This window comes from Coenobita brevimanus, chromosome 97 (genome assembly GCF_032717465.1).
Source record: "Coenobita brevimanus isolate Jiangsu-jjx chromosome 97, ASM3271746v2, whole genome shotgun sequence".
NCBI classification, from domain to species: domain Eukaryota; kingdom Metazoa; phylum Arthropoda; class Malacostraca; order Decapoda; family Coenobitidae; genus Coenobita; species Coenobita brevimanus.
The window spans coordinates 13,290,847-13,310,992 of record NC_137050.1 but is presented as its reverse complement, the minus strand read 5'-3'; the positions used below and the strand labels follow the sequence as shown (position 1 = coordinate 13,310,992).

Sequence of the window (20,146 nt, the reverse complement as noted above, 5' to 3'; positions counted from 1 at the left end):
GCCTCCCCCTCCCTCTCCCCCCTTCCACCTCACTCACATACTCTCTCCTCATCAGTCTCTCACTCTCCATCCTCTCCACACGGCCAAACCACCTCACTGAGTTTCTCATAGCCCTTCCTATCACATCCACATCCACAACATAACACTCCTTCACTTCCTCATTTGTCATCCTGTCTCTCAATGTGACTCTACATGCTCCTCTCAAATGATTCATTTCCACTGCTCTCACTCTTGACTTCTGTCCCTCCAACAAGGTCCAAGCTTCGCTTCCATACGTTAGAGTTGGTATCACAATAATGTCATGTAGTAACTTATTGACTTCCATGTTCACTCCCCTGTTTCTTATTACTGTTTTCAAGTGACCGGCAGCCTTTCTTCCTTGTTGTACCCTTTCAAGCACTTCACCCTCCAAACTTCCATCCTTAGTCACCACATTCCCCAAGTACATAAACGTACTTGCATTTTCCATTTCCTTCTTATCCAACCTCACTGTACATTCAGTGACTTCACTTCTCTCGAAAACCATAACTTTACTCTTCCCTACACACACCTTTATTTTCTGTTTCTTACACACTCTCCCAAACTCATCCATCAAGCCTTGCAGCTCCCCTTCGTCTTCACTTGACAACACAGTATCATCTGCAAACAACAATACAGGGAGTTTCCAAACACTGCCCTCTCTCATTAGTGCCACTCCAACATCCACTGCCCTACCTTGTATCTCTTTTATAACCCCATCCATATACGGCTTGAACAACCATGGAGACATGACACATCCGTTTCAAGCAAACCTTCAAATAGAAAAATTCACTCGGTTCACTATCCACACACACTGCAGCCATAGCCTCCTCATTACACTCATACATACTCTTCTCAGCATTCAACAACTTCCCATCTACTCCAATTATTCTTGATACTTTCCACAATCCTTGTCTATCCACCGTGTCATCAGCTTTCTCCAAATCCATGAAGGCTGCATACAAGAATAAAAATAATAGGCTATCTAACTATCTATCTATTGCCAGATGCCATAATCCCTTAAGGGGTGGCCATTTGACTCTGAGTTATCTGTTTTACAGGGAGGGGCACTAACCCTCCACCAACCCACTTGTTGACATGTAGGAAGCACATATGGTCTGGTTATACGGTTACCACCCAGCGTTGTCAATGGTTTCTTGGCTTACAGGAAACCATTTGGCTTGTCACTCAATGTAAAGCCACCTATAAGGGAAAGAAAAGCATAAGAAGTGGCAGGAAAGATGGGAGAAATAGGAAGAGAGGAGGGCAGGCACAGAAAAAGAATGATAAAGGCTAAGGAAGAAGTAGGCAGCACTACATCAAGTGAGTGGATGATGGTCACCACCACCTACCACTAAAAAATAATAGTAATAATAATAATAATATCATCGTCACCATCCATTATTATTATTATTATTATGGTTATTATGAACTATAACAATCTATCTATCTATCTGTCTATTGCCAGATGCCTTAATCTCGTAGAGGGTGACCACAAACAAATCACCTCCATTCGGCCCTGTCCTCTGCCATTTCACTGCCTTGCTCCCAGCCCACACCCCTCTCTCTCATATACCTCTCCACTCCATCCCTCCATCTCATCCTTGGCCTCCCCCTCCCTCTTCCCCCCTCCACCTCACTCACACACACTCTCCTCATCAGTCTCTTACTCTCCATCCTCTCCACATCATAATCATAATCATCATCATCATCATCAACATCCAATCCTACGTTGCCCCATGAGAAGCGTAGAAGCCCGGGGCTAGGCAAGTTCTATCTATCTATCTATTGCCAGACGCCTCAATCCCGTTTGGGGTGGCCACAAACAGATCGCCTCCAAGTCGCGCTATCCCCCGCCATCTCACTGCCCTGCTCCCAACTCAAACCCCCCTCTGTCATATACTTCTCCACCCCATCCCTCCATCTCATCCTTGGCCTCCCCCTCCCTCTTCCCCCAACCACCTCACTCACGTACACTCTCTTCGTCAGTCTTTCGCCCTCCATCCTCTCCACATGGCCAAACCACCTCAGTGTGTTCCTCATAACGCTTCCTATCACATCCACATCAACACCACAACGCTCCTTTATATCCTCATTTGTCAGCTTGTCTCTCCATGTGACTCCACAGGCTCCTCTTAAATAACTCATTTCCACTCCTCTCACTCTTGACTTGTGTCCTTCCAACAACGTCCAAGCTTCACTTCCGTACGTTAGAGTTGGTATCACAATACTGTCATGTAGTAACTTTTTCACTTCCATGCTCACTTCCCTGTTTCTTGTCACTGCTTTCAAAGAACCAGCAATCTTTCTTCCCTGCTGTACCCTTTCAAGCACTTCACCCTCCAAACCTCCATCCTTACTCATCACACTACCCAAGTACTTAAACGTACTCACATTTTCCAATTCCTCACCATCCAACCTCGCTGTACATTCACTAACTTCACCTCTCTCAAAGACCATCACTTTACTCTTCCCTACATTCACCTTTAGATTCCGTTTCTTACACACTCTCTCAAACTCATCCACCAAGCCTTGCAGCTCCCCTTCATCTTCACTCAACACAGTATCATCCGCAAACAACAGTACAGGGAGTTTCCAAACACTATCCTCTCTCACCAGGGCCACTCCAACATCCACTACCCTACTTTGTACCTCCTTTATTACCCCATCCATGTACAGATTGAACAACCGTGGAGACATGACACATCCCTGTTTCAAACCAACTTTCAAAGAGAAAAATTCACTTAGTTCACCATCCACACGCACTGCAGCCTTCGCACCATCGTACATACTCTTCACAGCATTCAACAACTTCCCATCTACTCCATATATTCTTAACACTTTCCACAATCCTTGTCTATCCACCCTGTCATATGCTTTCTCCAAATCCATGAAAGCCGCATACAACTTCTTTCCCTTCTCTAGAAACTTTTCCACTAAAGATCTAAGAATGAATATCTGATCTACACAACCTCTTCCTTTCCTAAAGCCTAGCTGTTCTTCTCCAACTAATTTCTCTGTACTTTCTCTAACTCAGTCTATAAGTATCCTACCATACACTTTTCCTATTACACTAAGAAGACAAATGCCCCTATGATTACCACACACTTCTTTTTCCCCTTTTCCTTTGGACAAGGGAATAATTATACCTGACTTCCAATCCTCCGGGACTACCTTCCTCCCAGGCCAATCTGCACATCTTCCACATCCATTCTACTACTATCTCTCCCCCATGCTTCAGCATTTCACCACACACTCCATCAATTCCTGGGGCTTTCCCCGATTTAACTTTCTTCATTGCTTCCACAACTTCTATCCTACTGATTTCTTCCTGTCTTCTCACCTCCCTCCTTCTCCCAGCCATTCCCCAGCCACTTATACTCGCATTACTTCCATCCTCTTCGTTCAACAATTCCTTAAAGTGTTCTCTCCATCTGCTCACTTTTTCTCCCTTCTCCACTAGTAATCTACCATTTTTATCTTTCACTCCCCTGCTAACTTCACTTCCACCCTGTCTTACTTTTTTCACCTCTCTCCAGAACATTTTCTTACAGTCCCTCCACTTTACACTCAAATTCCTTCCAAATTCCTCATCCACTCTCTTCTTACTCTCTCTTAATAATCTTTTCACCTCTCTCTTTCTGTCCACATATAACTCTCTCTTCCGCCTCTCAACTTCTTCCACGCCCCTATTTCTCATCCATTCATTGTATGCTTTCTTCTTTTGTGCCACAGCCTGTTTCACCTCTTCAGTCCACCACGCTGTTCCTTGCACCCCCCTCCGTCTTCTCTTCCTTCCACACGCCACATCACATGCTGCACATATTTTTTCTGTAAATATCTTACACACACCTTCCACGTCTCCCATCTGCTCCAATTCATATTTGCCCAATCGTTCCTCCACTTCTCTCTTATACTCTGCCTTTTTCTCAACCTCTTGTAACCTTTCCACTCTCCTTGCAACTACTCCTTCCTCTCGTCTTTCCCTTCTTCTATTCCTCCATCTTACTTGCATCCTAATTCTGGCCACCACCAAGTAGTGGTCAGAAAGTCCACTCCCCCAACCTCTATACACTCTTGCATCCTTTACACATCTTCGCATCCTTTCATCCACACACACATAATCAATCATTGCCTTCCTTTCATTCAGTTCACCACACATCCTTCTCATTACTCGCCATGTATACCTGTGGATCATTTTATGCCTGAAGAGGGTATTGGCTATCACCAACCCCCTCCCAGCACAAATGTCCACTAACGCACTCCCATTCTCATCTATCTCAGCAGGCACACCCCACTCACCAACTATTCCATCCACCTTCACATTCCCAACTTTACCATTCATATCACCAATCAAAAACACTCTCTCATTCCTTCCAAACTTTTCCATGCACACTTCTACATTTGTCCAGAACTCTTCTCTCACTCTTCTAGAACGATCTTCCGTTGGTGCATACACACACACAATCGCCCACATTTGGTCCTTACATTTAAGATGAGAGTGACCAGCCTCACTCATCCCCAAGTGGCATTACATGAGCAATAAACCCCAACCATCCCTTGGATATAAATAAACCCTCACCAGCTCAATGCGACTGGAGCACCATAATTACCCACTAAACCACCAGGCACCAAAATTTGGTTATATGGTTCCCACCCAGCATAGTAAAAGGTTTCCTGGTGTATATGAAACCATTTGGCTTGTCACTCAGAGTATAGTCACCCACAGGCAGAAGGAAGAGGAAAGAATGAAGGAAAGAAAGACAGAAGAGGAAGTGCAAGGTCACCCGTAGCCAGAAGGATGAGGAAAGAATGAAGGAAAGAAAGACAGAAGAGGATGGAACTTACGAAGAATGGAGGAGAGGAAAGGGCAGATACCCAAGAACAGCACTACATCGAGTGAGTGGATGGTGAGCGCCCCCACCAACCACCCATAATAATAATACAGTAATAATAATAATAATAATAATAGCAATAACTATACTAATCAGGCATATTGTCTCTCAAAAGCACCAGTTCATCCTCAGAAATTCACTAGTGATCAACACTCATTTACACTTTTACAGTTAACAAAATTGTGACACCATTCATATAAAATGCAGACTACATTACTGTATGTTGAAAAAATCATGGGGACATCTCACAATACAGGGGAAAATGATATATATATACTATACAGAGGTACCTCATATTTAGCGTGTTTCAAGTTAGCAATTTTCGCATCTAGCGACAGGTTAAAAAAAGGTGCCAATCCTGCTCATTTAGTGATTGTCTTTTTTTTTTTTTATGCAAGGAAGAAGGAACCAAAGGCTGCGAGCCCGCAATTTTTGTTCCTTCAAAACAAAATACATGAGTAAGCCAAATTCAAGATCCGATCATTTCAAGATGCCTGGACACACTGCGTTTGAAAGATTGGAGATCATAGGAAGCAGGAAATACAGAGAGAGAGAGACAGTTCCAGTGATGACCTGTTGCATAAATGAAGGACTGGGAGTAACGGTTAACTCTTGCATTAGAGAGTTGGACAGAAAAGGGATGAGAGTTTACTGCAAGACGGAAGCTACGCGCCTGTCATAGAGGTGGAGGAAAGCAAGCAGACAGTTCAGAGGAGCAGTGACCATTGAAGCTGCGGTAGAAAAGAGAATAAGATCCAACAGTGCGACGGAGAGACAGAGGTTGAAAGGAGTCAGTAAGAGGAGGAGAGTTAATGAGACGAAAAGCCTTTGACTCCACCCTATTGAGAAGAGCTGTATGTGGGGAGCCTCCCCATACATAAGAGTTGTACTCCACACAGGGGCGGATAAAACCCCTGTATAGAGTCAACAATTGTGCAGGGGTAAAGAAGGAAGGGAGTCGGCTTGGCACACCTAATCTCTTGGATGCAGATTTTACAAGAGATGTAATATGAGCTTTCCAAGATAAGTCCCGAGTAAATGAAACCCCAACCATATTCGAGGATGATGCAGGATAAAGCTGAATATTATTAAACATTAGTGGGTAGATTCTGTTGGGTTGATAGGTGTAAGAACTGAGTCTTTGATGCATTGAAAACAACAAGATTATATTCACCCAAGTCAGAGATACGAGCCAAGTCAGACATTAGGTGTGCCATAGCCTCATCCCTTGTTTGCTGAAGTAACTGCTGAAATGGACGTTGCAGGAACCGAATGGAAAGGTGAAGGGTGGAGTCATCAGCGTATGAGTGGATAGCGTTAAATGTACAGCTTAAAGGATCACTGATGAATAAAAGGAAGAGAGTTGGTGATAGGACAGAGCCCTGAGGAACACCACTGTTAATATATCTAGGAGAAGAACGATGGCCGTCTACAACAGCGGCTATAGAACGACCGAACGACCAGAAAGGAAGCTAGAGATGAAGGTACAGACAGGATAGAAACCGTAAGAGGGCAGTTTGGAAATTAAAGATTTATGCCAGACTCGATCGAAAGCCTTTGAGATGTCAAGTGCAATGGCAAAGCTTTCACCAAAGTCCCGAAAGGGGGATGACCAGGAGTCTGAAAGGTAGATGAGATCGCCAGTGGAGCGTCCCTGATGGAACCCATACTGATGGTCAGAAAGAAGGTTGTGATAGGAAAGATGCTTTCAAATTTTTCTATTAAGAACTGACTCGAAAACTTTTGAGATACAGGATGTTAAAGCAATTGATGATAGTTAGAGGGTTGAGAATGATCACCCTTCTTTGGGACTGGTTGAATGATAGCAAACTTCCAGCAAGAAGGAAAGGTACAAGTTGATAGACAAAGGTGAAAGAGTTTGCCTAGGCAGGGTGTAAGCACAGAAGCACAGTTTTTGAGAACAACAGGAGGGACTCCATCAGACTCATACGCCTTATTAGTATTGAGGCCTGTGATGGCAGAAAATTCATCAGCTGAAGAAATTTTAATGTCACCCATAAAGAAGTCAGAGGGGGGAAGTGATGGAGGAACAGCACAAGAATCGTCAAAGGTGGAATTGGAGGTTAAAGTCTGAGCGAAGAGATCTGCTTTATCAGTAGAAGAAATAGCTACAGAGCCATCAGAATAGAAAAGAGGAGGGAAGGATGATGAGGTAAAATTGTTAGAAAGGTTTTTGGCAAGGTCCCACAAGATGCGGGAAGAAATCGAGTTGGAGAGTTGAGAGCATTTAGTACGGGTGAAATTATTTTTTTGCAGAGCGAAGAACGGACTTAGCACGATTCCAGGCAGAAACATATAAAAAATGTGATTCAGGGGTGGGTTGGCTCTGGTACCTTTTATAGGCCCTCTCTTTGTTGTGGACAGCATTAGAACAAGCGTGATTAAACCAAGGCTTTCTTGCATTAGTCAAAGGATATGAGAAAGGAATGTATGCTTCCATGTCTGAGAGAACAACCTCCATAATGCACAAGGCACACTCAGTTGCTCCCGGCCATGGAAGCAATAATCATTCCAGGGAAAATCAAAGAATTATCGCCTGAGGGCCTCCCAATCCGCAGCTCCAAAGTGCCACAGATGACATTTCTTTGGAGGGTCCACAGGCTGTACCGGAACAATAGGACAGGTTAAGGTGATAATGTTGTGATTGGAGGTGCCCAACAGAGAGAAAAGATTAACAGTGTAAGCAGAAGGATTAGTTGTAAGGAAGAGGTCAAGTATGTTGGAGCTCTCTCCAAGGCAGGCAGGGATACAGGTAGGGTGCTGTACAAGTTGCTCTAGGTCATTAAGGATAGAAAAGGTGTAGGCTTGTTCACCAGGTGGATCAGTGAAAGGAAAGGAGAGCCAAAGGTGGTGGAGAACATTGAAACCTCCTTGAATGGAGATTTCAGAGAATGAAGAAATGGATAGAATGTGTTCCATCGTAGAAGTAAGATTGTCAAAGAATTCTTGATAGTCAGTACAATTAGGAGATAAGTAAACAGTGTAGATACATTTAGTCAGAGAATGACAGGAAAGCCGAAGCCAGAGTGTAGAGAATTCAGAAAAACCGAGTTCAGGAACACGAAAGCAAGATAAGTCACTGCATACATATAAACAACAGCCACCTTTGGCTTTGAAATGACTATAGAGAACGTAGGAGGATACAGAAAAGGGTCTGCTGTCAGTTGCCTCTGACAGCTGAGACTCAGTTAGAAAAAGAAGGTGAGGTTTAGAGAAGGAGAAGTGGTGCTCAACAGAGCGAAAGTTAGAGGAAAGGCCGCTAATGTTGCAGAAATGAAGAAGAAGAGAGTCAGACAGTGGTTCCAGGCAGCTCGAGTCATCACCGGGAGAGGGGTGTGTGCTGTGCATGTAGTTTGGTGTTGATAGTTAGAGAATAATGTATTGGAGAGCATGCTGGTCTACTCTCTGTGTTACTGAGACACTGAAAAAGTTCAGCAAAGGGGGATGGTCGGGACCTAGTCTCGAGGGCTGATGAAATGAGAGCTCCAGCTCTCCCTGTCATCAGCTTTCCATCCACTTTGGGAGTACTGCCCTGCTCCACTGGAGCTACAGTCTACTCCTCTTACATGTTAAGCAATGTGGGGCATGAAATGCCTTGCCTGTCCACCACCAAACCGCCATTGTTATCATTGTTGTAAGCGTCTGGCGACCTTGGGTGCTTTTTTTTCTCTCACAGTGCCGAGCATTTGGCGATTTTCGCTGGTGAGTAGATGTATGAATATAATACATATACAGTACTGTATCTGTATAACACACTGCTAATACACCATTTCATTTTCGGCACTTGAAGTAGGTAATCAGGGATCAAAAGGGCGACTTGGAGGATGAGAATAGACTAACTGATATTTTTCCCCATATAAAGTACACTTCGCATTTAGTGATTTCGCATTCAACGATGATTTTGTCACACTAATTAAATCACTATATGCGATGGACCACTTTATACCTGTACAGTGTATATATATATATACAGTCAAGTTGACTAAGGCACAGCTAATTGGTTCTGGAACAACAAGCCCACACCATAGAAAACTGTGCCATACAAATAACTAAACTTATGGGAAAAATGGAATTTGCTTCTGGATGTTCGCCTGAAGTCCCCTTTTTCACCCCACTTCTCCCCATTTTCCCCCCCTTTACACATACACACAATCAAGCAATCAGTCAATGCATATATTACACACAAATTCAACACTAAACAATGAACAATAAAGAGCTTTAAGGGTATAAAGTACTGAACGTACCTAACTCCGATGACGATAGTGTTAAAGTGGAAGGGTAGGGTTGGGGGTTCCGAGGCAAGAGGCAAGTTTCAAACTTGCCGCGCCCACGTGCCACAGGTATTTTATGCACGTGGTTCATTTTTTTGGTTCCAGCACCTTGCCGTGTCATAGAAAACCGTGCCATAGAAGTCCATACCATACGCAACTAGTTCCAGTGATTTGAATACTGTAAGAAAATAAGTTATCTTACCTCCTAGTTCTCACCGTCACCTTCGAAGTAGTCCTCTTGGGCATGTATACAGTGGTCCCAGCATTTCTTCCAAGAGTCCATGCATCCCTGGAAGGCTTCAGGTGTGATGATCTTGAGCACCTCCTGCGATTCTGTCTGGATTTCCTCAATCGAGTTAAATCGACGCCCTTTCAGTCGTAATTTCAGCTTGGGAAACAGTAAAAAGTCGCAGGGGGCAAGGTCAGGTGAATAGGTAGGATGGAGAATGACTAGCATGTTAGTGGAAGCCAGGAACTGCTGGACAACAAATGATGTGTGGGCGGGGGAGTTGTCATGATGCAGGACTCAGTCCTTGTTCTTCCACTGTTCTGGACATTTGCAGTGGATGTCATCCCTCAGATGCTGCAAAACTTCACAGTAAAACTCTCTGCTGACAGACTGACCAGGTGGGACAAAATTCCTTGTGAACAATCCCTTGGATATCAAAGAAAACAATCACCATCAACTTGACATTGCTGCGCCACTGGTCCGTCATTGCAAAATCGCCAAACCACCTACACACCATGTTACAATAGGAAATGTAGCTCAACAACACTCCCGCTCACAGACACGGCCAGGGCCACACTGATGCACAAGGGGTGCTGCTAACACCTAGCAGCAAAAGGAAAAACTGCAAATGGTTGGCACCCTCTGTTCAAATTACTGGAAATTTTGGGTGGCACCTTGTGTGTATATATATATATTGCCAGACACCTCAATCCCGTTCGGGGTGGCCACAAACAAATCGCCTCCACGTCACCCTGTCCCCCGCCATTTCACTGCCGTGCTCCCAACTCACACCCCATATATATATATAGACAGATAGATAGATAGATATTGATAGATAAATAGATAGATAGACAGATAGATAGATATGCACATACACACACACACACACACATATATATATATATATATATATATATATATATATATATACCTAGGCTGCTTCCCCCAAGGAAAGGGAGGTAGCCAAGACAGGACGACACACTCCCCATTTACTCATCCATTCAAAACACATTCATTCGCATCTTAGCCCCAAAGGGGAGAAGGGACAGATCCTCACCGCACCACACTGCACAAGGGTCAACTGCGTTGTGTAATCAGTTACATCCGCAGTAGGGCCAGACAGCAGAGCTGGTTTACCCCTGCCACATCATAATAGACCCATCACCTTATCTGCACCTGACCTGACTAGCTGATCAGACCAAATGTGGGAGAATATCCCCTCAGGGCTGCGTCATCATTTATCCATTCACAATTTCTCTCCATTTATATCTGTCACACACAGCCACTCTTCCTTGCTCAACAGACATCCCTCTCGCATCCAGTGCTCTCTTCACACTGTCCATCCATCCTATTCGTGGTCTCCCTCTCAGCCTCACACCTCTCACATCAGATCCAGTTATCTTTTTCACCAATCGCTCATTCTCCATTCTCTCTATGTGTCCAAACCATCGCAACAGCCGCTGCTCAACTCTACCAGCCATCTCCCGAACAACTCCAGATCTCCTTCGCACTTCATCATTTCACACTCGATCCATACACGTCACTCCACACATACTCCTCAGATACTGTACCTCATTTCCATTATATTTAAACTTTTCCTCTCTGCTACACTCATATTCCATGTTTCAGCCCCATATAATGCTGTCGGTACCACAACATCCTCATACAGCCTTCTCTTTACATCCATTCTAAGCGAACGACATCTAAACACTTTTTTCATTCCTCCCAGCACCTTTCCTACTTCATTAATTCTAAACTTCACTTCTGCATCTGTTCTTCCATCCACAGCAACATATGACCCTAAATATTTAAAACACTATACCTCCTCAAGCAACTCACCATTCAAAACTATATTCATCCCCCTACCATCTACCAACCTCGTACACTTCATCATTTTACGCTTATTCTCATTTACTTTCAATTTCTTCCTTTCACACACCCTTCCAAACTCCTCTACCAACTGTCTCAATCTCTCCTCTGAATCAGCCACCAGTGCAGTATCATCTGCAAACAGCAGCTGCTTCAGATTCCACTCTCCACCATCATATATATATATATATATATATATATATATATATATATATATATATATATATATTATATACACACAATCAGACCCCTAGTTACAAAGGATCGACTTGCAGATATGAAATAAATTGTGTGTGTGGAAGGGGGGGGTCATAGTAGGGGATAAGTGGAGGAGTTGAGACAATAATGGGCATTAATCTAAGAGAGAGAGAGAAAGAGAGAGAGAGGACAGAAGAAGGTATGGTGCAGAAAGGGTTGAGGGAAAGAACTTTGACCTCAGTAATTATGGGATTAGGGTTGGGTTGGAGAGAGAGAGAGAGAGAAAAGGCTTACGAAGGGCCTTTAAGAACCAATTATTTTTGTATGTTGGGGACTGCTATATATATATATATATATATATATATAGTATATATATATATATATATATATATATATATATATATATATATATATATATATATATATATATATATATATATATATATATATATATATATATATATATATATATATATATATATATATATATATATATATATATATATATATATATATATATATATATATATATATATATATACAGTATATATATATATATATATATATATATATATATATATATATATATATATATATATATAGATATATATATATATATATAGATACTGTACATATATATATATATATATATATATATATATATATATATATATATATATATATATATATATATATATATATATATATATATATATATATACATACAGTATATATATATATATATAATTATATATATATATATATATATATATATATATATAGTACATCAATACGGGCAAACCTCAATTTACGATATCTCTAGATGTGATACCCCAAAATACAGTAGTGATGGGGTAGAAATACCCGGTACCACCCTACCCCACCTATCGAAGGCCTATCCCTGGTTTTGTGATGGGTTCTGACTTTTTTTTTTTTTTTTTTTTTTACCAATCTTGATGATATTTTAGACTTAAATTTTGTGCTTAGGTTAACCTATAAACTGTTTTTAGACAGATTTATGTGTTTTAGCCAGGTGGAGTGAACACTGTCATTTGGGGTATGGATTCTCACCCATCAGATGAGGTACAAAACAGTGTGGACAACTAGGTGACTCAACAAAGTATACTTCGTGCCAGACCAATGAACATCTAACCCATCATGGAATGCATATTACTAAATTTAAATAAATATTAAGTATTATGATGGCCATTAAGAGTAACTATTTCATGCACTGATGATAACTGTGACCGATAAATCATGCTTTTACATTCGGGGTGTTCAAGGAAAAATAATTTGAAAATACATAAAAATTTCTAAATAAATATTGGAAAATAAGAGAAGAAAATAAAGGAGCTCAGCAACCAGAACGGTACCTAAAATGACATAGAAGGGCTGTTGAAGAGGCTATCTCCATTGCATCATCGATCAATAAATCATGTGTTTACATTCAGGATGTTCAAGGCAATACGCTTTGAAAATACAGAGGAATTTCTAAATTAATGTTGGAAAATAAGAGAGGAGAAAATAATGGTGCTTGGCAACCAGAACAGTAACTAAAACGACATAAAGAGGGGCCATTAAAAACGCTATCCCGACTGCATCATCGATCGATAAATCATGTGTTTACATTCGGGATGTTCAAGGGAAAATGCTTTGAAAATACTGTACTAAGGATGTTCTGAATAAATGTTGGAAAATAAGAGGGATGAAAATAAAGGCACCCAGCAACTGGAACAGCAACAAAAATGACATAAAGAGGGGCTGTTGAAGATGCTATCCTGATTGCCCCCCCCCCCCATTCCTCCTCCATCCCCCTATGACTGTTTCTGTTTGGGAATAAATAAAAAAGTTTCCACTACCAAATTTGCCCTTGGAAATTGGTTATTACTGGTATAAATTATATAGCTCATCTTTGCTGGTGTTCATACAATAAGCTAACAAAAATACACAAAACTGATGAGTAAATATACACAAATGCTGTGAGAATTAAACTGTTCAAGGGTAAAAATAGCTTCTCATAACTTCCCTACATCCTAGCGCAAAATTTTACAAAGAACGAGCAAGAGCAAAGCATATGTCGAGACACAGAATTTCACAACGTTTCTTTTTTTCTTTTTTGGAATATCAATACGACAACAGTTTTTTGGTAAATCGCCAAAAACTAAAATAAAATATCACTGGGCATGGCAGGGGATGGAGGAAGACTGGGGGGGGGGGGAAATAGGCGATGGGGTTCTGAGAATTTGCCATCAAAACATGGACGATTCCCCATCAGGACAATATGCACCCTGGACGATTCCTATAATTCTATAAATAAACTTATTATTATTAATTAATAGTTTAATAACTAATTTTCAGGGGGATCTATCAAAGGCTATGTTCATTCAACAGCATAGGCTTTGGATATTATTTATTAGGTTGCACTTTTAGTCAATAATTAACTTGTTTCTACCTAGCTGTAGTCAACTTTGAATTATATTCTAGCATCACCCATGGCTATCTTCATTAATTTTCATTGGTACTACAACATCCTGGGTGTACTGAAGAGGTACAAGTATATATTCATCTCAAATGACAAAATCCAATGTCTTGTTCTGATTTGCCACAGAACGCAAACCGTGGTGAAAGGTATGGCTGAGCCTCAACAGATGTCACTACATGTGCTGGTGAAGTGGCCAAGATTAATTAGACCAATGGATAAATACCCAGAGGCAGAAGGAAGAGGCTCCATTATTTCCACTTTTCTTTGCACCAGAAGCTTACATTCTCCTCTGGTGTGTATGAAAGCCTATGTTTATGATGACAGTACATACTGAAGAAAAACATCACATGTCTTCAGAGAACAAAGTCATCAATGTTCTCCTGTAATGAGGTTATACTGTTTACAGGAGGCTGTTCCACTGTCTCAGGCTGTCCATACAGTAAGCCCTCAATTTTGGCAGGCTTATGTATAGCAGATTTGCAGTTGGCGGGAAAACTCAAAATATTTTACCCTTTACACTGGCGACTAAGTCTCACAATTGGCAAATAATTCCAAACCACTGCTGCAAAACAGAAAAATCTGAGGCCAAACGGTTTTTAAAAAGTCAATTTTGAAATACTTGGCTTGAAAAATGCCAACCTGGCATCCCCGTTATTTAGCCTGGTCAGCTGGGGCAGTAAACAGAGGATCTGATCACTTGCTATTTCAACTGTAAATGAAAAGAAAACAAGTGAAAGACGCAACTGAACGGAATGTGAAAGATGACATGGAAAAAGATGAACACAGCCTGCCTATGGATGTTGACTTTGAAGGTTTTGATGAAATAGTGACAGAGGTGGAAGCTGCAATGGAGGCAGTGGTGGAGAAGGGGCCCACAAGGAGGGCTATGGAGTCTGACATCAGCCTCACTTTTGTCAGCCTAACAGTGCACCTTAATTTCTGTTTATGAATTAGTTTTCCAAGGTTATGTTAATATACTAATTACTTACTACCTCTCAACAATACAGTAAAAGCGGAACAGGAGACTTTGTCAGCCTAACAGTGCACCTCAATTTCTGTTTATGAATTAGTTTTCCAAGGTAATGTTAATATACTAATTACTTACTACCTATCAACAATACAGTAAAAGTGGAACAGGAGAAAAAATCAAGCTTTTTCTGACCCCACAGAACCATTAAAATTTTCCCTATTTAATTAAGCCCTTGGATTTGGCAAAATTGGGTTTGGAAAGGTTATTCTTGGACCAATTAGTTGCCAAAATGGAGGGCTTACTGTATGCAGTTTACCAATAAAAGTGCACAAAACATCACCCCGAGTACCATAAATAGGAATCCTTGCAATTTGGGACAATATTTAGCAAACAAAGTACTATGTGAATTAGCGTGTTAAATCAAGAATGTACAGTACTGTAACTATAAAGCCTATATTTCCAGACAAACCTGCTGTTGTAACATTAGTTTTACATTTTTACTATTCATTATTTCCTTTAGGAAACAGATGATGATGATATTGCTGGTACCATTAAATCAATGGAACCTGTCTACAGAGTGTTATTTACCAAATGATGAAAGAATTTAAAAAAATATATGACCTAACTACGCTCATATTTGCTCTAAAACCATGCATAAATAATGCATCCACCTACCTTGGCCAGGATTCTGAAGAACAGGGAGCAATGTAAACACCACATTGTCATCTTCTGAGTCAATATCAATAGCTTGTAGCAGCTGACTTGAAATCTGCACCCTTTTACCTTCCTCAACAATTGCACCCTGATTCCTTACCAATACCGGTAAGCTGTAATTGGAGGGCACAATAAACAACTGTACAAGCAAATTGACAGTGTTGTGCTCATCGCTGGCTTGTAGCAGAATTAAATCTGTATGAGCATCTGTACCATCATGGCTGTAAATGACAGAGCCATTCTCCAGCTCCTCCAGAGTAAATAACAGCAACTCGTCCTCATGAATGGAAAGCTGGCCATGCACAGGTCCGCCAACTACTCTTAATGTAACGCTCTCTGGATTGTCAAGGTCACGAACCTTGAGCACCTTCGTGGTTATAGGAGCACTTTGACCCTTCTGGGTGATAATTGGGTCATTTATAACAACTTCAGGTGGATAATTTGAAATGACAGTGATGGAAATCACTTCTGATGGGGACTGTAGCTGACCATCTGATACTTTGAGACGCATTTCACCATAGAGAGGCTGACCTGATTTATGTTCATAAAATACCCTCCCATTAAGCATTTCCACCAGCATAAACTTATTTCCTCTTTTTAACCGTTCATTCCTTCCTTTACTGACAATGAACAGTGCTCCATTTGAGGGTGTATCCACCACCTTCACAATCATTCTTTTGTTGGGAGTGTCTGGGTCCTTGACATGCAGTACTGAACTGTTAAGTGGTGACATGTGTCCATACTCTACCACCAGGGGTGCTAGGACATGTATGGAAGGAGGTTCCACATTGTGGTGACAAGTTCCATTGTCAGAGTCTGGATAGTATGCAGGCCCACACTCTTCAACACACTGACCCTTCTTCAGTAGGTATGGGGGGGAGCATGACTGACACTCATATAAGGAGCACTCTGCACACTGGCTTCCACAATCTGAAAAATTTCATTATGAAACAAGAAAATCAGATGTATTTTAACAAAAAATAGTATCAAGTATTCACTCATCATCTATTCACAAGGACTTAAAAACAAACCTAGAATAAAATATGATGCTAAATGGAAAGAGATGGAATACATCAACACTAACTCCAAATATAATGATACACTGATGATTAGCATTTTTTTTTCTTTTTCTTTTTTTTTCTTTTAAGCTTGGTACAAAATGGTTTGGATACTTGTCAGCAAACAAATACAGTATATTGGAAACTGAATGCAGAAGTGACTTCAATCCTGGTAAATGACGTAATATGATTATAACCGGAGAAAAATCTGAAATGCTGGAATATATAACCCATAATTTGTAACATCTACAGTATTTAAGAATATGTTGCAAGACTGCACTAGAAATCTTGATTTTTTTTTTTTCTGCACTCACACAGGGGTGGAGATACTTTAGTATGACTAAAAGCAGAACATCTGATGACATCTGTTGTAAATAACCCTATTCCCATCCCCCTTACCTCACCCAATCTGGCCTGACAAATAAATTTGCACTGTATGCAATAATATGACAATTCCTGTAATCTTCCTTCTGCCTGTGGGTGACTCTACACTGAGTGACAAGCCAAATGGTTTCCTGTACACCAGGAAACCATTCACTACACAGGGTGGTAACCATATAACCAAATTTTGGCACCTGGTGGTTTAATGGGTAATTATTGTGCCCGAATCAGATTGAGCCAGTGAAGATTTATATCCAAGGGGTGGTTGGGGTTGACTGCTCATGTAATGCCACTCAGGGATGAGTGAGGCTGGTCACTCTCATCTTAAATGTTGGGACCAACTGCCTAGCCCCGGGCTCCTACGCTCCTCAAGGGGTAATGTAGGATTGGATGATGGATGGATATCCAAGGGGTGGTTGGGTTTTATTGCTCACGTACTGCCACTCAGGGATGAGTGAGGCTGGTCACTCTCATCTTAAATGTCAGGACCAACATGCCTAGCCCTGGGCTCCTATGCTCCTCATGGGGCAATGTAGGATTGGATGATGAATGAATGAATGAATGACGAATATAAAAGTGGGAATATGGTTTGAGAGCTGGTGATTTATTTATTTTATTTTTTTAGAAGGATTGGCACTTTTGTGAAACAAAAGATCATTTTATTATTTTTATCATTATTCTTGCTTGGTGGGGACACCCACCAACCACTCACTTAATGTAGTGCTCTCTCCCTCTCTCTTTGTCTCCAGGTGACTCTACACTGAGTGACAAGCCTAATGGTTTCTTTTAACCCAGGTAACCATTCCCTATACTGAGTGGTAATCATACAACCAAATGACGTCTGGTGATTCAGTGGGCTAAGACCCTTTAACCAGATGGGGCCTGTAAGGGTTCCCATCTAAGGAGTAGTCTGGGAATACTCCTCATGTAAAGCCACTCAGGGGCAAGTGGGGCTGGTCATCATGGCCTTAAATGTCAGGACTGAGTAGCCTAGCCTCAGGCCCCTAGACTCCTCTTTATGTGGGAGAATATGGGATTGAATAATGATGATTATGGTGATGATCAACATCATTATTACCCATCTCTTTCTTCTCCACTTCTCTACCTACAACCCCCTCCTTTAATTTGCAGAGCACTAAACATTTCTGTGGCTAATTTACTGTAAACCTATTCCCCTGAAAAAATGTTAGACCTTACCATAACAGATATTGTCAAAAACATTGGCAAAACTGCCTGAGTGACAAGAAGTAACACAGCGGCCTTCTTGCAGGAGATAAGGTGCAAGACAGGCTTGACAGGAAGTAGGTGTGTCACACTTGCTGCAACCACCTGGACATCTATGGCACTCTTGGTCCACGGCGTAATAACCTGGGAAATAGTAAATGAATGTGCACCAATGATATAACATATACTGTATGTATTTAAAGTGGGAAGGCCTCTGGGCTAGGAACTGAGCAGTAAACTGGCCCAAGATGACACAAAAAGAGCTCCCATCAAATGATAAGTCATACACATGCTAAAATGGTCAACAGTGTCTAAATGTAAATGTAGGTGGAATGGACTGGAATGTAAATCCATTATTTACTCACTTTCCACATGCACCTGAATAACTCTGCCCAAATTTGTTTTTCTAAGGTCTCACCTGAAGAGCACTGAGCAAGGCACTTGTTGCCTTGGTGGAACATGTTGGGTCCACATGTGACACAGTCATTATCCGAGGGTCCAAGGCACTGCTCACATGTCCAATGACACTCCTGGCACTTGCCCCCTCCACCAAATTCCACATAAAACATGTGGGGACATTCAGCCACACATTTGCCATAAAGAAGGTAATGTGTAGAGGGACAGGTAAGGCAGGTTGAACCATCAGATGAACAGGTAAGACAGTCACCCTTGCAGTTCAGGCAGGTATTATTGACACCATGATACATCCCACTTCCACAGCTCTGCTTCTCACAAGTACCCTGGAGAGACATGCCAAAATTCTGGTATAGTACTAGGTTGCTGCTGCAAATAAAGAACCTCCACGACAAACTTTTATTCAAACACTGAGCCACTTTGTCAATACAGCCTAATTCAGCACAATAACTGCACATTTATCCTGTACCTGACTCCCGACTCACCCTTCTGTTATGATGACATCTTTTTTACTTCATTCTTGCTACTGTTACATCACTTTGTGCAGTTTATGAGAGCCTTTTCAAAGTTGTGGTGGGTTACAGTCACGACTTGGTATACGATAGTTTGGTACGTGATAAATCGATAGAACAACGAAGTAAAAGCTATACCCAGTTTCAGGTAAGCAATCATGAAATTTGATTATACAATCCTGTACATACACAGTGCCTCCCACACAAGCCAACAGTCAGATGTTTGAACTAAGATGGCCAACCAGTGTTTACATTCACTGTGACTGTCTCCACTTCTTCTGTCCTGTGCATGCAAAGCCATTAAAGCACCACTGCAATCACCAAATAACAATACAAGTTTGCAACAAATGGTGAAGTGTGCAATATTAGGTGAAGTGATAACTAGGTCATGATGATCATCATCCACTCACTTGATGTAGCACTGCCTACTTTTTCCTTCACCTTTATCATTCTTTTTCTGTGTCTGCCATCTTCTCTTCCTATTTCCCCCCATCTTTCTTGTTACTTTTTATTACTACTACTTCCTTTTCAGGCAACTTTACATTGAGTGACAAACCAAATGGTTTCCTGTAAGTCAGGAAATCATTTACAACACTGGGTGGTAACCATATAACCATCCCGTACGTGTTCCCTATGTGTCAACTGTGGGTTGGCGAAGGGTTAGTGCCCCTCCCCATAAAACAACTACCTCTAACTCAAAGACAAATGGCCATCCCTTATGGGATTATGGCACCTGGCTACAGGCAGATAAATAGATAACTTTTCTGTATGAAATACTTGTACTGAAACTTGTGACCTGGAAATCATGTCTGGCAAGGATGCTACCCCAAGTGGGAAGCATGGTGCTACTGAGGGCACCAAAGGCATGCTCAAAAGGGTGAGGCTTTTTG

At 41.4% G+C, this 20,146-nt stretch overlaps 1 protein-coding gene across 1 annotated transcript in view; it reads right to left on the bottom strand.

Annotated features, from left to right (window-relative positions):
- LOC145413828 (extracellular matrix organizing protein FRAS1-like) overlaps nucleotides 1–20,146 on the bottom strand; it is a 596,816-nt gene that overhangs the window by 399,619 nt on the left and 177,051 nt on the right. Inside the window, exons 16-18 of the mRNA XM_080283490.1 lie at nucleotides 18,749–19,070; nucleotides 18,304–18,474; nucleotides 15,629–16,597 (exon numbers count right to left, since the gene is read on the bottom strand). Of these exons, the coding sequence (XP_080139616.1) occupies nucleotides 15,629–16,597; nucleotides 18,304–18,474; nucleotides 18,749–19,070 (1,462 nt within the window). The remainder of the gene's footprint in view (nucleotides 1–15,628; nucleotides 16,598–18,303; nucleotides 18,475–18,748; nucleotides 19,071–20,146) is intronic.